The following is a 16,725-nucleotide window of genomic DNA, read 5'->3' as shown; positions in this document are numbered from 1 at the left end:
AAACATGCGTGGGACAGAGATTTGTGCATAGTTGAAAAATTTTGTTCATACCAAGTAATTCTTTCGCTGAGTATAGATTAGAAAAAACGAATCACGGGTTCGGAATATTTTGGTATTGAATCTTTTTGAGAGGTATGATGGAATCCAGCTGATAAAAATTGGTTAACCTGGTGAAGAAAATTCTTATGATTCTTCACGAAAAACTTTACGATTTTTAGAGAACTCGGAAGACGATCGTAGTTTCTAAACCGACTTTGTCGTAGAATTTTGTGGTTTTCCACAGCCAGTTGTAGAATGGCCTACCTTTTCACGATCGTTGTACGGACGTTAATTGTTGAAACCGATATAATTTTTTTGTAAAATATCGTAGAATTCCTTGCTTAGGGAAACAAGTAATGTTTTGATTTTTTCACATTCCCCTACTTCTAATAAGACAAGGTCAATTGTAAGTTATATGGCGTATTGTTTAAACTCATCGGGATCATATTCAAAAAGCGTAAAAAGTCTTTGATCGCAGACCCCCTTTCTGCGTAGAACTTAATCTGTTTTTGGTAAGTTTTCTTTGTCAAAGAGATGCTATATATAGCAGTAGTTCACAAACAGTATTTAATACCGTCTCGTAGATATTCGTAATCGCATTATAAAGTATCCTATCAAGAATTGGTTTTTTTTTACGAATTTCTGCGAAAAACAAGTTTTTGGTTTCCAAGTTGTAAATTTCATCAACACTCATGAGAACTCCCAGATTTTTACAATTATCTACGCAAGACTCTAAGTGTTCTTATTCAATTTGAGATTTTCTTACTCATATGTGCAATTCTACAAGTGTTCGCGAAATCATACATATTGTTACTACCAGTAGATATTTTTGGTCTTGTAGCAGAAAATTGATGGTCGTCATAATGTTGCGTAGACGTTCGTATTTTATCAAAAAAATTCACTTAGTTTTATTTACAGTTTTGGAATGGTTATTCATTTTCTATTCTGAAAAGAGTTGTAGACACAAATATCTTTTCATAATATTTCATCGTTTTCTATGAAAAAGCTACGTGAAAACAATCATCTTCAAAGATTTTAAATTTTTACGTGTTTTCGTAGAATGTCGTAGAAATTATTTTCACCATGCTAGAAGAGGTGATAAAATAAAATTAACTGTCAAGCAGTGGATTATAGCAATTTGTCCACATTTCTTAGGCTGTGAGTACTGGTTAAGCCTGTAACCTCTTAGCAAAGGCGGCAGTGGCCGCTGGCAACAGAATAGTGATTATGACTACCTAAACACGTGCAACGATGCCTGTGCATTACGTGGTGACATATCAACCGCGTGTAAGGCGTTATACTGTAAATGGTACAGTTTAGTATAACGAATTGTCCGATAACTATTAAGACAAGAGATACGAGCATCTGTGTCTGTGGCATCTCATAATGAAGAGATATTTTCTACTAGACTAGAGGTCTCAGTTCTGCGCAGAAACGGGGAAAACGGAAAGGTGCAGAGGTCAACCGAGGCCATGCGGGGAAAGGTATAGCGGAACGTGTGGGTGCTACGTCAGTGCAACGCAGAGGTTAAGTAATCTCACCAGTCGACTTCGAGCAGGCCGTCTTCGGAAAAAAATTGACTATCCGCAAGTTGCGCATCAGGTTCAGAGATTGGAATTCTTCTTAACGGTTACCTTGTCGAGTTATTGCAGCAGAGGCATTACTTCATATACCTTACGAGATAAGGAGGCATGGTAAGGGTGTAGGAGTAGCACAGAGAGAACCGACAAGCCTCGACCAATAGACGCAACCTCGTAATCACCGTGCTATTAAATCAGTGTTTTTTTCTCTGGTAATATAGCTTAAATCATTTACTCCTTTGAGTTGGTGGGTTTCGCGTTCATTACGAGATCTTCGTTGACGATTCTCGTCGAAGCAGCTTCATGCGAATGTGCCCGTTGAACTGTGCACGCGCATGACCGGTCGACTCTAAAGGTAACTTTCACATCAAGGCCATGGTATGATTTCATCAGTTTTACACGTACATTGCCAATATCGCCTTCAGGCAGGTACAAGTTACACCTACTCATAAATGTACGTACAAGCTTACGAGATACATTTTGCACACTAGTCAACCAGCGCCAAGCAGATCATCCATCCGACGGAAAAAGCTATTACCTTATACACGTTATGTAACATATTCCGACAATGAACTGGGAGGCTACCAGCCTGGTTAGCTCTGCTGAAGAACTCGTCTCGTGTTTATTTTTAGCGTAGTGCGCACCGGCTAATTTCGATTAGTCTTGGTTAGGATCGATAATCAATGATAACACATTCTGGCACTATATGTAAGTGCTTTTACTCGGAATACGTTATGAATTCGTGACTAATGGGACGTTTTTCTATTGGATAAGCCGATAGGATGTAGTTATTCATCAAAAAGCTGTGATATTAAATGACGAGTGGGTAATTAATGGCGGGTTTATCGCAGGAATCAATTTTATCACTCTGAAGAAACATTTTGTGTAGTAGAAATGAAAACTGTAAGCTGCTTGTAGTTGAGTACTCGATATGCCGCAATCTCCCATGCGACATTTTACGTAATTTATTACTCGCCCAGATTCGGCGTAGGTGAATCTACTTCCTTAATCAAACGCAGATGTTTTCGGTGTTAATCGTGAGCTCAGATTAACGACCGTCACTATTTCAAATAGCTCTAATCAGCTAGTTAACACTCTTTAGTAACACAGCGCCGTCAGATTCATTTTGGCACATCTAATGTCCATTTTTTGTGCACCATCATTATGACGCGTCTTTGTATTCTACAGCTTGAGTCTCCTTAGCCTTGAGTGTATTAGGCCTCAGACGTTATGGTTACATGCTCTTGGCACCTCAAGGCAAAGATACTCATTAGAGTTTTTCCGTCTGAGATCGTGTATGTCCAGTCACGAATCCTTATGCCAAATTGGTTTCATCAGACTATCCTAGTCGTACGGTCTTCACCTGTTGTACCTCGCAACAGAGTCGAACAAGAATGATAATCTTGTTTAACTATACTTCTAAAGTGCCGTTTCAGGCGATTCCACACACTTTTGACAAAGAGAAAAAATTCTACTTTTTAGCCTAGTTAATCTTTGCTGCCAATGATGACCCGTTAGCGATTGTCAGTATTGTTGCCAGGACTGTCACTATTGATTCCAAAAAAAGATCAAATTTTTTACAATCCGAAGGCTTCTGAGAAATATTGATATCGTAAAAAAACTCATTGTTCATTTCTCGGACCAGAATACGATCAGCCAAGTAATCAATGTCCTTATACGTACCGGGACAACTACTAAACTCATGTACTACTATGCGTGACTACTGCAGCACGACAAAACCGGTCAATCCTCAACGATGTTTTCAGAAATGTATAATTTGGCACATTCGCCACAATGCTGAGACTTGAACTAACTTTACGTACTAGTACATATCGTAATCAAGTTGTACCCAATTTTATAATGCGTAGGTATTTTGCTGCGAATTTCTTATGTGACTCGGGTGTCATTCGTCGAGGCAGATTTCTTGGTACAAATAATTTCATTGGGAACTGTCCGCGTGTCCAGCATGGAATGCTGATTCTCTTGTTCGCATGCGCGTGGGCAGCGTAAGAAATAAAATATAAAACTAGTGGTACTTGCAAAGCGTGGCAACGGAACTGGTACGATGACATAAGGTGAATTCAAAAAAAAAAAAAAAATATCGTAGAAAACTAAGAATTGCACATCTGTGAAAACCGGTACCTGATATTAGTGATCTAAGTTGATTTACTTACAAAGTTGTTGCCTGGGAGTCCCTGCTTCAGACACTCTAATCTCCAGTAATTATCGTGGAGCGTTGCTAGAAAGACACAGAATAATAGAATAGGGTGAGGAACATTCAGGACCCTAAGCTTTAGCTGGTAACGAGAATTTGCACCAGCACACACGCGGCGGTACATCTGACGCGTTGACTCATTCAACGGCTTTCCCGGACAACGTAACCTCCCCTCGGAGCATCAGATGATGAATGCCTTCTCAGTATAGGGTAACGTGCATGACAGGCGGACCTTTCTTCCATTTTTCAACTCCGCATGTACTTCTCTTCTCTCTTTGTGTAATCGGTTGAGTGCAATCTATTTCAGAGCCTTGTTGATTTTGATTATAATTACGTGGTATTATTCGAGCACTACGAAGCTACGTGCTAGGAATAATTTGTTTCCGTCTACAATATGAAGCCAAAATAAATATCATTCGCATAACGTGTGTGTTTTTATGATTACAGCTCCTGTAAGTGAACACGATACGACGCATATTGCGGAATATGGAGCAGGTGAGTTCTTAAGGCTGTCCTTTAGATTATTTGATCTTGTTGAAGTTTTGACTAATTTAAATAAATGGACGTTCAAACAGTGTAATTGATCGACGACGTGTCAATTAATTATTGCATTGTTTTTTCTAAATGTAGAATCTGGCTGCTACTACAATTTCCAACGCTATCAAGAAGGCGATAGAATAGTAACGAATGAACCATGCTTAAACTGTACTTGCCACAACCGAATGCTGATGTGCTACCTCAGGGTGTGCCCATTTACAAAAGCTATCGGCCAAAACTGCACAGTCGAAAAACGACCGGATCAATGCTGTCCGATCATCACTTGCCCAGAAGTCCCTGTACAACTTCTGACCTCTACGTCAAATTCACCAGCGATTATCGGCTCCACCGAAATTGGTGCACATGACAACTACGGCTGCCGAGTTGACGAGAGATTCTATGCTGATGGTGCTCAGCTACCAGTAGACCCGAGAAATCCTTGCGAACTTTGCTACTGCATCAGAAACAGAACGACTTGTGTTATGCAAGAATGTACCCTGCGTGTCGCAGGCTGCAACCCAGTCTATTTGCCCGGAGTGTGCTGTCCAGTCAAATATAATTGTGGTGTGTTGAAGTTTCTGTAATTTATATCTCACTTACCGTTGAATTTTGTACACACGTATTAAAATTTTGGGCATCATAATTTCAGATTATGACGAAGAACAAACGACTACCCTTAGTCCTACCACTCCTGGACTTATCATGACTACAACAGTTGCTCCAGGGCAGAGCGCCCCTATGTGTTACCGCGACGGAAATACATACAATGACGGAGAACTCATCGACTCGGGACGAGCATGCCAACACTGCTACTGCTTCCGCGGTGACATTGTTTGCGCAGTTCAAGATTGCAAGATACCAATGAAAATTCACGGCAAGCACTGCACACCTCAACCTGCTCCAGAGGGCAAATGTTGTCCCACCACCTATCAATGTGGTGAGTAATAAGTTTATACTGTTTGATATCAGAAATTTGTTCCAATCCCGTATTTATCAAATTATTTTTTCTCTTTGTAGATGGTGAAAGTAGTCCAACAGAAGTTGAGGAGGAGCCACAGTTGGGCGTGGGACTTTCAATCCCCGACCATCCCTATAAAGAGAAAGCTACTGAATCACCTATTCCGGGATTAGGATATGTAGATGAAGATAACAACCAACCACAGCAGATGGTGGACGTCTTTCCTGGCGCTGACAATACCATTCCTGAACAAGCTGGAGAAAATGAGGCTGTGACTGAAGGTCCCATCCAACAAGAAACCGTGAAAGCAGACGGCATCTTACCACACACCGTGAAACCATTCGAGGCAATTCCCACAGAGCTACCAGGTGGTGCAAAGGATGAGACGAAACCTGCAGAGATTCCGATCGGAACCAGTGTAGTCGAATCTGAAAGTACACCGATAAACTCAGCAGAAGATCTGCATCCAACTGACGTCGCTTTACCGGAATTGCCTGCAGTAATCGGTGAGAAACAGCCAGTGACTACTGTAGATGAAGAAAAAGAAGCGCCTCATGGTTCGATTAAACATGATGATGAAGTTAAACCTACAGTGACTGCCGATGAAAAACAAACCGAAGTGAACGTTGATGAAGGCAAACCAATAAGCCCAATAGAATCTACAGACAAAACAGTTTCCGAAGATGCAATAAAGACAACTGAAGATCAATCGACTGACGGAATCGTTTCTGAAGATGAAATCAAGACCACGGATGAATTACCAACGAAAGAAACCATACTCGAAAGACCGACACCTACTGAAATAATGAATAATGTACAGGAATCAAATGAAGAGTCTACAGATGAGCAGATCTTAAAAAAACCAACACAATCTGGAATCGAGCAAGAAACGGCAGAGGGCGTGACAAGCGAAGAACAAATGCCGTCCAAAATACCAGCTATCAGTGAACCACAAGAACCAGTCAATCCTCTACCTGAAAATGATGAGATAGCTGTTGAAGAATCGACAGCTCTGCCAACTCAGGGAGTAAAATCTGATGAAGAAGTCACAAAGGAGCCTGCAGTAACAGAATTGATGCCAACGGAGAGCGCCAAAACTGAAGACAGCAGTATCGTCATCTTCCCCAGTGAAGTTGAACTTACAAAACCCAAACCTTCAGAAGAATCGATTTTCCCTGAGACCTCTACTTTAAAACCAACCGAATCAGAAGTACCCGAGCAACCAATCAAGGAAACAGCTACGCCAGTTACTTCTGTTGAAGAGATCAGCGTACTTCCCGAAAGCCATGAGAACGAATCAGTGGAGACACCGGTTTCTCCAACTGTATTACCTACGGTAGTATCAGCTGACGAAGACAAATCCACAGAAGAATTAGGATCGATCGAAGGGCATACAATCGACCACAGTGATATGGCCAAAGAACCAACTGCAGGCGCAGTTCCAACCAGTGAAGTTCCAACCGGCGAAGCTCCAACCAGTGAAATTCAAACAGGTGTAATTCCAACAGGCAAATTACCAACTGGTGAAGTTCCTACTAGCGAAGTTACGATAGGTCAAGTCCCAGCTAGCGAAGTCACGATAGGCGAAGTTCCTAGTCCGGATGGGGTAACATCGGAAGTTCCCAGTCAAGCTGAAATTTCAGAAACACAGACCGGAGGACCAGTGATTGATACAGAGCATACAATCGAGCCGATAGTTACGGACGAAAAACAACCTGAAGGTCCAATTGCTGTCGAAAATCCTAGTGAACCAGCGGCTCACGACCATGAAGAATCTGTTGATATCCCTGAACAAGGACCAACAGGCATTCCAATTTCTGACCGGGTTCCAGTTGTCAAGGCTGAGGATGAAAGTGTCGTTCATGAACTGCATGCCACCGAAGTATCTGACAAAATTCAACATACTCATGTTCCCGACAGTTTGATAACTGACAAGCAGGATGAAATTCCTGCAACGTATATCCCACCAATTGGACCGACGACTGAATCCGAAATCACTCCAGGACAGGAGGAGGTTACTACTGGAGTAGTAGAGGAGATTGTTTCACACGAGGATCAAGCTCCACACATTTCTAAGGATACTGTCACTCCTGCTTCATCCGAAGAGGAACACGAACCGACCCCCCAGGAAGAGCTTGAACATGAAAAATCTACAGTAATCGGTCAGTTGCCAACTGAAGCTACTCAGACAGAAATACTACCTGTGGAAAACGTTATTGATGAACAAGAAAACGGTAGTAAGCAAATCTTCGACGAGCCTACTGAAAGCGATGTCAAGGCCTCAGAATCTCCCGAAGTGTCAACAGAAGTTCAAGAAGTAGAACTGGAAGGTTCTGTGAATACCAAGCCGACTGAATCCCCAGTGACAACGGACAGCGAACAAAACCATGTACCTGTGGAGGATGAAAATTTCCCAACTGAGACCACAGCTGAAATTGAGAAAAAACCATTAGAACCTACGGCAAGTATAGGTGAGATTGCTGAAGAAGATCAACAAACGCAAGAACCAGTAGCAAATGGCGAGTACCCAGCCGAAAATGTGGCTGAAGAAAAACCACTGATGGTTCCTACTCATGGTGAGAAGACACCTGAACTTTCTTTACCCGAAGAAAACCCCACAGGGGCTTCAGGAGATGAACAAAAGCCTGTCACGGATTCGGCTGTAGAAAAGAAACCAATTAAATCTTCTGAAAATGAAAGCGAATCAACTGAAGTTTCTATTGCTGAAAAAGAACTGTCAAACACACCTGTTCCTACAGAAGAATCTTTAACTACTTTGATACCAGAAAAAAGACCAAACGAACCTGTTATAGCTGATGAAAAACAAACTGCAACTGCCATTCCCCAAGAACAGCTAACTGAAAGCTCTATTTCAAGCGAAAATCCTGTTGAAGGTGGTGTCACTGCTGAAGACAAACCGACTGAAGTTTCGATTTCCCAAGAACAAGAAACCGGAACTCCCATCAGTCCTGAAGCGCCTAGCGAAATGAATACCGCTGCTGAAGAAAAGCCAAATGATGTACGTATTACCGAAGAGAAGCCAACAGAAGGTTCAATCATTCAAGAAGAACTCACGACAATCTCAATCATCGATCAAAAACCATCTGAAGAATCTGTTGTGGAACAGGAGCTGACAGAGGCTTCCGTTTCTGAAGGACTGTCAACTCAAGCTTCTTTCGATGCAGAAAATCCAGTTGAGCCTTCCGGTACAGAGGAAAAATTAATTGACATTCCTGCCTCCGAGGAAACTCCAACGAAAACCCCTATTGTTAATGACGAATCAAATGTGACACCTATTTCCGATGAAAAACCAACAGAGACGTCTATTACTGGAGAAATTTTAACACAAACGTCTGTTGCGGAAGACGAGCCGTTGAATGCTGATAAAAAACCAAACGAAGCTTCAATCACGGAGAATACCCTAACTGACATCTCAAAATCTCAACAAGAACCTACAGAGACTTCTGTTTCCGGTCAGGAATCAACAGTTACATCGGGTATCAATGAGAAGCCTACTGAGATTTCATTTGTTGAGCAAAAAGTAACGGATGTGTCTAATTCCGACGGACAGTCAACGGAACCTTCTCTTATAGAAAATGAACCGACTGTGGTTTCTATTGATGGAAAAAAACCGATCGAGGTCCCTGGCGTAGAAGAAGAACCAAATGGTGTTATCATCGTCGAAGAAAATCCAACCGAAAGTTCAATCATACATGAGAAAGAAACCAGCATCCCTGTTGATGAAGAACCAACAGAAAGTCCTGTGACAGAACAAAAGATATTCCAAGCCTCTGCTACACAGGCAACACCGACGGAGTCTTCTGTCCAGGAAGAGAAAATACCTAATGTACCTGCTGGCATTGAAATTTCCACGGAAGAATCTTTAACTGAAACAAAAACACCTGTGGTCGTTGTTGGTGGAGAAAAAGTAACAGAATCTTCGACAGAGGAGGAACAAGATGCCACAGCCTCTGCAACAGAAAAAAACCCGACAGGAGTTCCAGAAACAGAGCAGAGAGTAACCGATAATTCCATCATTGAAGAGAACCCAACAGAAACTCCTATTGCAGAACACGAAACAACCAGTGGCTCCATAGAGGAAGGCGAACCAAGTGGTACGCCCATTGCCGAAGTAGAATCGGAAGCTGGTTCTGTCATCGCTGTTAGCCAGGCTGAGCTTACCACAACGAAAACTGCTGAAACTGCTTCAACAGACCACGAACCAGCTAACCCATCCGTTGCCACAGAAGGTCCAGTCGATACTTCTTTCATCGACCAAAAACCAATCGAGTCATCGACCCCTACAACTGAACGAACTGAAACTGTCATACCTGAAAAAGAACCCTCGAAGAGTTCAGACAGTGAAAATCTGCACACAGAATCTTCAGTTGGTGCAGAAAAGGACGCATTCGAAACCAAAAATAAACCAACTCATGCAACGAATGTCGAAGAAGAGCAAACAAATATTCCAGTTTCAGAAGAGGTCGTGACCGATAAAAATATCATCGAAGCAGAGTCTACCGGTGCGACAGCGACCGAACAGAAACCAACTGGTACTTCGTTGACGGAAAAAATACCCACAGAGATTTCAGTTACAGACGAAACAATAAGTGATCTACCTGTCACCGAGACAAAGCCTAGTGATGCTTCTGTAGCCGAAGAAAAGCAAACTAATACACCAGTTTCCAACATAACAGAAACTGAACCTGCCGAAGGAGGGCCAGCTACGACATCTGAAAGTGAAGAAAATTTAGGTGTACCTTCAGTCATTGCAGAGAATCCTACCCCAGTTCCTGTTGGTGAGGAAAAACTAATAGAACCCTCAATTGCAGCAGAAAAGCCAACTGAAGGTACAGCTGCTACAGTAGAAGTAACAGAATCTTCAATTGTCGAAGAAAAACCAATAGAATCGATTGAAATCGCAGGAGAACCAAACGTACCATCTATACTAGAAGAAAAACCTACTGAAATTTCTATTGCTGATGAGAAGTCAACTGAATCTTCGGTATCCGAAGACACGCTTTCAGAAATACCTCAAATTGTTGAGAACGTTCCTCAGTCTTCAGTACCCGAAAAGCAGCCTACCGAGGTTTCTACCAGTGATGACGAAAAAATTCTGCTCGGTGAAGTTGAACCAACCATGATCGCTAAACCTGAAGAAGGACCTATAGAAGCTACTGCTCCTAAAGAAAACCCAGTAGCACTTTCTGACACTCGCATAGCTGAAGGCGAGATTACTGAAGTTCCAGAATCACAAGAAAATCCAACAGAACCGTCTGGTATTGAAACCGTTGAAGGAGAATCAGCTAAACCATCCATTGTTGAGGAGAAACCAGTCAATCCTATTACTTCCGAAGAAACACCCTCAGGAGAATCTCCATCTGACGAAAAACCGACTGAAACTGTCATCATCCCAGAAGAACCAAAAAAGACGGTAGAAGAGGAAAAACTTCCAATTGAACCATCTGTCGGATTACAACAGCCAATTGAACCATCTGTCGAAGAACAACAGCCAATTGGGCCATCTGTCGGAGAACAACAACCGATTGAACTCTCTGTCGAAGAACAAGAGCCAACTAAGTCATCTGTCGGAGAGCAACAGCCAATTGGACCATCTGTCGGAGAAGAACAGCCAATTGAACCATCTGTCGGAGAACAACAACCGATTGAACCATCTGTCGGAGAACAACAGCCAATTAAACCATCTGTCGAAGAACAACAGCCAATTGAACCATCTGTCGAAGAAAAGCAGCCAATTGAACCATCTGTCGAAGAACAACAGCCAATTAAACCATCTGTGGAAGAACAGGAGTTAATTGAAGCTACTCCTGAAGAACAACAGCCAAGTGAACCAAGTAAACCAGTACCTTCTGAGATCCCAAGTCAAGTGGATAAAGATCAAACTACCACCGAGAAACGACCGGAAGTGTTCAGTGATAATGTACCCTCGAGCATTCCCGGGGAAGGCAATTGTCTTGTAGATGGACAATCTTTTGCCAATAATTCGCGTATTCCACCAGCAAATCTATGTCAAACGCAATGCCTTTGCATTAGCAGTATAGTTCATTGTGATCTTGTCGAATGCTCACCACCACCAAGCCACTTGTCCAACTGTATGCCCATTCACACCAACACGGACTCTTGCTGCCCAATTTACTCCTGTGATTCTACGCCGACTATTACTTTGGAATCAGATAGTCAGATGGCAGATAATCACACTCCTGGATATGAAGAAATCCATGTTCCATCTACATATGATTACTCTAAAGAATCAAGCACGCCTATTATTGAATATTCAGCTGAGCCATCAGATAAAGTAACACCAGACTCCGAAGAGCATCCAACTGTAGCAGTTGATGAAGGCACTACGCCAAGCGTTGAATCAATTGCTGACCTTGATCAAAAGATTGTTGAACCCATCGAACAGAAAATTCCTGAACCAACCGTACCTGTACAAGAACCATCTGGAGCTTCTGAAACAAATGGAATTCCCGAACAGCCTGTTACTGATCGAACGGAACAAAATCCCAAGCCAGAAGTAGTTGATCAACAAACTGAAGAATCAATAGTGCCGACAGAAGAGCAAAAACCAATTAGTGAAGAAAAACAGAAGCCAGAATCACCTATCGAACCTTCTGAAATCCCTGTTAAAGCAGTTATAACAAATAACGAACCAAACATAATTCCTGCTACAACTGTAGATGAAACCACTTCTGCTCAGCAGCCCGAGGGTACGCCTACATCCAATAAAGAAACAAGTACAGTTACTGATACAAATGTAACTCTCATACCATTAAGTGAAGAAAGCCCAGAAGTAATTCCAACCAGCGAGGAACACCCTGTTGAAACAGGCACCTCAGGCGAAGAACAAACAACCGATGTTACCAAGCAGTATAAGCCTGCTGTAGAGATTGAAACGGTGACTGATCAACAAGGAGTCCCTGCTAGTGAAGATGTTGGACCCGAAGAACATCATGAAGCTTCTGAAAAACCAATAGATAACGAAACTGTAGTACCTGTCGGGGTATTACAAGAAGGAGAGCAGGTTGATGACATTTCACAGCCTACCGAAAAGGAACCCGCTGAACCAGTAGCTCCCGTCGATGAAAGTACAGGTGGATCTGAAGAGCACTTTGAAAACACAGAACATCCAGAAGTATCCGTAACAGACGATAACGAGCAGACATCCGGACTCACTGATTCTATAGCAACTAGTCCTGTGCTCCCAACCGATCAGTCAATCGTAGAAAGTACAGATGAACTCACTACACCAATTGGTCAGCACCCAGAAAAACATGTACCTCAGCCTCAATCTGAATCAGACGGCCAAATAACCGAGCCAAGCAAGCAGACCGATGAGTCGTCTTCTCCAAAAGACCAATCAAACTTACAACAGCAGCCTGAAAAGGGTGAACAAGAAGTTCCTGTTGACAGCTCAACAATCGGAAGTTATCCAGAGCTTGAAGCGCCCGTTTCTACTGGGAGCTCAGAAGATCAGTCTCCTTCAGTTCCGGTACCTACAGATGGAATTAATTTATCCAATAACGCTGAGTCGTCTGAACCAACTCCTGCTGGACAAGTCGAGGATGAAATAGAAGGTTCTACAGTAATTCCGGTAAAACACATTGACAGTGAACTTCCTATTCTTAGTTCGAATTCTGAAGTCACTACAGATGAAATCTTGCCAACTAAAACGAGCGAGCAAGGTGAAGCACAGACTCCCGTATCTGGTCTACAACCGCAGGAAGCTGCTGCTCCGACAACACAACCGACCGCTGAGCAAGAATTAACGGTTGGCTCTGAAACAACTACCTCGACGGTAGAAAAACATGACCAAGTTATAGTTGAAACAGAGCCATCGATCATGTCTTCTTTACCGGATACCACGAAGACAACTGAACCTAACGAGAACACTGGTGAACAGGCAACCGAGGTTAACACGCACGAAGCTGAACCAATTTCACATGAAACATCAGCGACACCGGTAATCGAAAGTGGTCAGTCAGTGGATACTGTGCCAGAATTATACGATGTAAGTGAGCCTACTGCTTCAACTGAAAGTACTGAAGGCCAAGTAACTGAAGTAAGAGAAACCACTGAAACTGGTAATCCAGAAGTTGCTGAATCATCTGAACCAACAGCGAATACGGAGAATGAGCCTACTGGTGTGGAAGAACAAACAACTCGACCAATTTCATCCGAAGAGGACATTAAAACAACTGTACCTGAAGAAAGCGTTACTTCCGAGCAAGGTGAATCATCCGAACCACCAGTTAGTGCTAACGGTGAGCGTATCAGTGTAGAAATACCAGCAATTGGACCAGCTATATCCAAAGAAGGTACGAAGCCAACTATTTCCGAAATAACCGATGAAGACCACAAAACACCGACTCTGGAGCTAACGACTGAACCGGCGTCACCTGAGACTGCTGAAACATTCGCGCCAACTGTGAACCAAGAAGACGAGACTGTAGCAGCAGAACATTCCACAACTAGTCCAGTATTGATTGAAAATACCGAGAAGCCTACATCTACTGTGAACATAGAAGGGCAAACTATTTCTGATGTTGAGAAACCCACTGGTCCTGTTTTGTTGCAACCCGCCAAATCTTCTGAAGCAGCTGAAAATACTGAGGTTGAACCTGATGTAGAAAAGAAACCAATATCTGAGATAGCATTACCAGACCAAGATGTGACGACAGGTGAACCCGAGGTTCGTCCTGTTAGTATAGTATCATCTGTGAGTGAAGAAAGTGAAGCTGTTACAGTTAAACAACCGAGTTTGGTAGAAATTCCACAATCTGGCGCTGAGGCGCCTCCGTCGACTACTAGCAGTGAGGTTCAGACGCTTCCAATGGAAGATTCCGAATCTGTTTCACCCGATCAAGGCGTAACAGCTGTATCAGGTGCAAGTCAAGAAGAAGAAACTACCCCAGCACAGCTGCCAGCAGTTGAAACATCGTCATCTGGTACCAAAAGTCCAATTCCTGTGGAAAACGCTGAAGAGCAAATGATCCCAGTTCAAGAACTTGAGTCCAAGCCTGATTCACCTGACCACTCCGAAGAACCCATTGCTACATTACAACCAGAAATCGTTCCAGCATCACAAGAAGATACGGAGGAACTCGCACCGACCGAAGGCATAGAGAAAGAAATTATCCCGACTGACCAGACAGCCTCAGAACCTACTTCACCTAGCGAAGGTGAGATACCTGTGCCAACTGTTGGCGAGGAAGCTGTGAGCATTTCAGTCGAAGGAGAAGCAACAAGTGTACCTTTATCTGACGATCAAATCAAACTGGCTGTCACAAGTGCAACTCTTGATGACCATGGTATATCGGTTGAAGCAGCCAACACTGCATCTGTGGAGAGCGAGGAATCTTCTACCCCAACAACAAACGAAAATGGTGAACTTGCTCCGGAAGCTGGTCCAACGGCTAGACCTGTGATTCCCGAAGAGAACCCTGAAACACCAACGTCAACACAGACTGAAGTAAAAACTCCTGAGACAATCTCCACCGATCACGCTGAAACACCTGCTTCAACTCCGAGTGAAGATGAAAAAGTAATTGCTACTGAATTACCTCAGCCAGGTTCAAGCCATAGCCAAGAAGTGCCAACTACAGTCGCACATGACGAATCCAAACCACAGTTGCCAACAGTAGGGACACCTGAACAAACAGTTACAACTGAAACGCCCACTGCCGGACTTTTTGCAACCGATCATATCAAAACACCTGAGTCTGTTTCAAGTGAAGAAGGTGAAAATGTTAATGCGGAGGAATCCACAACTGAGCTGAGTGATCAGGATAATGTCAAAACGTCAGCGCTAACAGAAAGTTCGGTTGACGGAAATACTCCGGTAGAAGAAGCAACACCTGGAGTCACTTCAATTGAACCTTTGGAAATGCCAAAACCAACTCAAAACAGCGAAGAGGAAACCGTGGCTGCTGGACATCCCACAGAGGAATCTGGACTGTTTGAAAACACTGAAATACCTATTCCTAACACGAGACCAGACCAGGAAACCGCTATGAACGAAGAGAAGATCATTGAACCGCCCAAATCCATAGAGCAAAGTACATCTACCAATTTCACTCCAGAAGAACCAACTGTTTATCCAAAAGAAGAAGTATCAACTACTCAATCTATCATGGAAGAGGTTCCAACACAGACTACCATAAGTGAATCTGTGAAACCGGAGTTGGTAACAATTGCCGAACAAGTAACACAGGAACAAATACCAGTTAACATTACGCCGATCGAAGGACAGCCAGAGCAAAAACCAGTCACCCCTGAACTAGAACAAGCAATTAAAACTTCTGAACCAACTCTTGAGCCTGCCACAGACCTCTCCAATGAACCTGCTTCAGAAAATCCATCGGTTGTCGAAGAAAGTCTAATTGAGGCAACAAAGCCAGCACTGGTTGAAGGGGAATCGATGGAAAGTACCGCTGAGAACACCGCAGAAGAGGGCGAGAAGCCAATCTCGACAGCATCTCCTATTCCAGAAGATCAAAAGCAAACTGAGAACGAGCAGACGAAGGTTCCACAGAAGGAACATGACACCGAACATCAAGTAACTGAGATATCTGCTCCAGCTGAATCCGTACCTCCCGTAACACCCGCGGAACCAACTAACGAAGATCAAGAACATGTTCAAACTCCAGACCAAACTCAAGAAGTCCCAGAAGAACCTGCAGTTGATAATACGGAAGGACAGTTGACCATTGAATCAGAAGATACTCCTGTACCTTCAGTGCACGATTCGATTGAGGAGACGAAACCTGCGATGAAACCTGGTTACTTCGGACGTCCAATCACAAGTACCTTGGCTCCTCAAGGAAGCTTGGCCTATCCAGATCAAACGGTCCCCGTCGAGGACAACAACCACTTCCCAATAAACAACGGAACCTACTTGAATCCAGAATCTGACGACACCGGCGATAGCGATGACTACGAAGGAGATGATTTGGACATTTACGGACCGGGCACTTGCAGATATGGTGGCAAGGTCTACGTGTCTGCTCAACAGATACCGAGAGATGATCCTTGCGACTTCTGCTTCTGTTTCCGAAGCGATATTATCTGCCTTCAGCAAAGCTGCCCGCCACCAATTCCTGGCTGTCACGAGGAGCCCATCAACGGCTTCTGTTGCCCGAGGTACGAATGTCCGGTATCAATGGCGACCTCGCTTAATTTGACGACCACAACGACAACGACAACGACAACTCTGCCGCCTCACTTCTTGTCACACGCTTATAAAGGCGCTGCGAGAAGAAGTGGCTGCCAAATTCGCGGACAGGCATACCGAGTTGGAGAAACCATTCCATCTGCATCAGGCCCTTGCCTTCAGTGCACGTAAGTAACAAAATAGAATTAGTTCCCACAATAAG

The 16,725-nt window shown here is 43.3% G+C and overlaps 1 protein-coding gene across 1 annotated transcript in view; it reads left to right on the top strand.

Moving 5' to 3' along the window:
• The window catches only part of LOC124218450 (mucin-17), a 38,486-nt gene that overhangs the window by 19,219 nt on the left and 2,542 nt on the right, over positions 1-16,725 (top strand). The window contains exons 3-6 of the mRNA XM_046624923.2: positions 4,282-4,329; positions 4,465-4,935; positions 5,021-5,308; positions 5,389-16,690. Coding sequence (XP_046480879.1) covers positions 4,282-4,329; positions 4,465-4,935; positions 5,021-5,308; positions 5,389-16,690 — 12,109 coding nt within the window. The remainder of the gene's footprint in view (positions 1-4,281; positions 4,330-4,464; positions 4,936-5,020; positions 5,309-5,388; positions 16,691-16,725) is intronic.

The sequence above is a fragment of the Neodiprion pinetum genome, chromosome 5 (assembly GCF_021155775.2).
Source record: "Neodiprion pinetum isolate iyNeoPine1 chromosome 5, iyNeoPine1.2, whole genome shotgun sequence".
Classification (NCBI taxonomy): domain Eukaryota; kingdom Metazoa; phylum Arthropoda; class Insecta; order Hymenoptera; family Diprionidae; genus Neodiprion; species Neodiprion pinetum.
The sequence above is the reverse complement of the archived record's forward strand: the minus strand, read 5'-3'. Positions and strand labels throughout refer to the sequence as shown.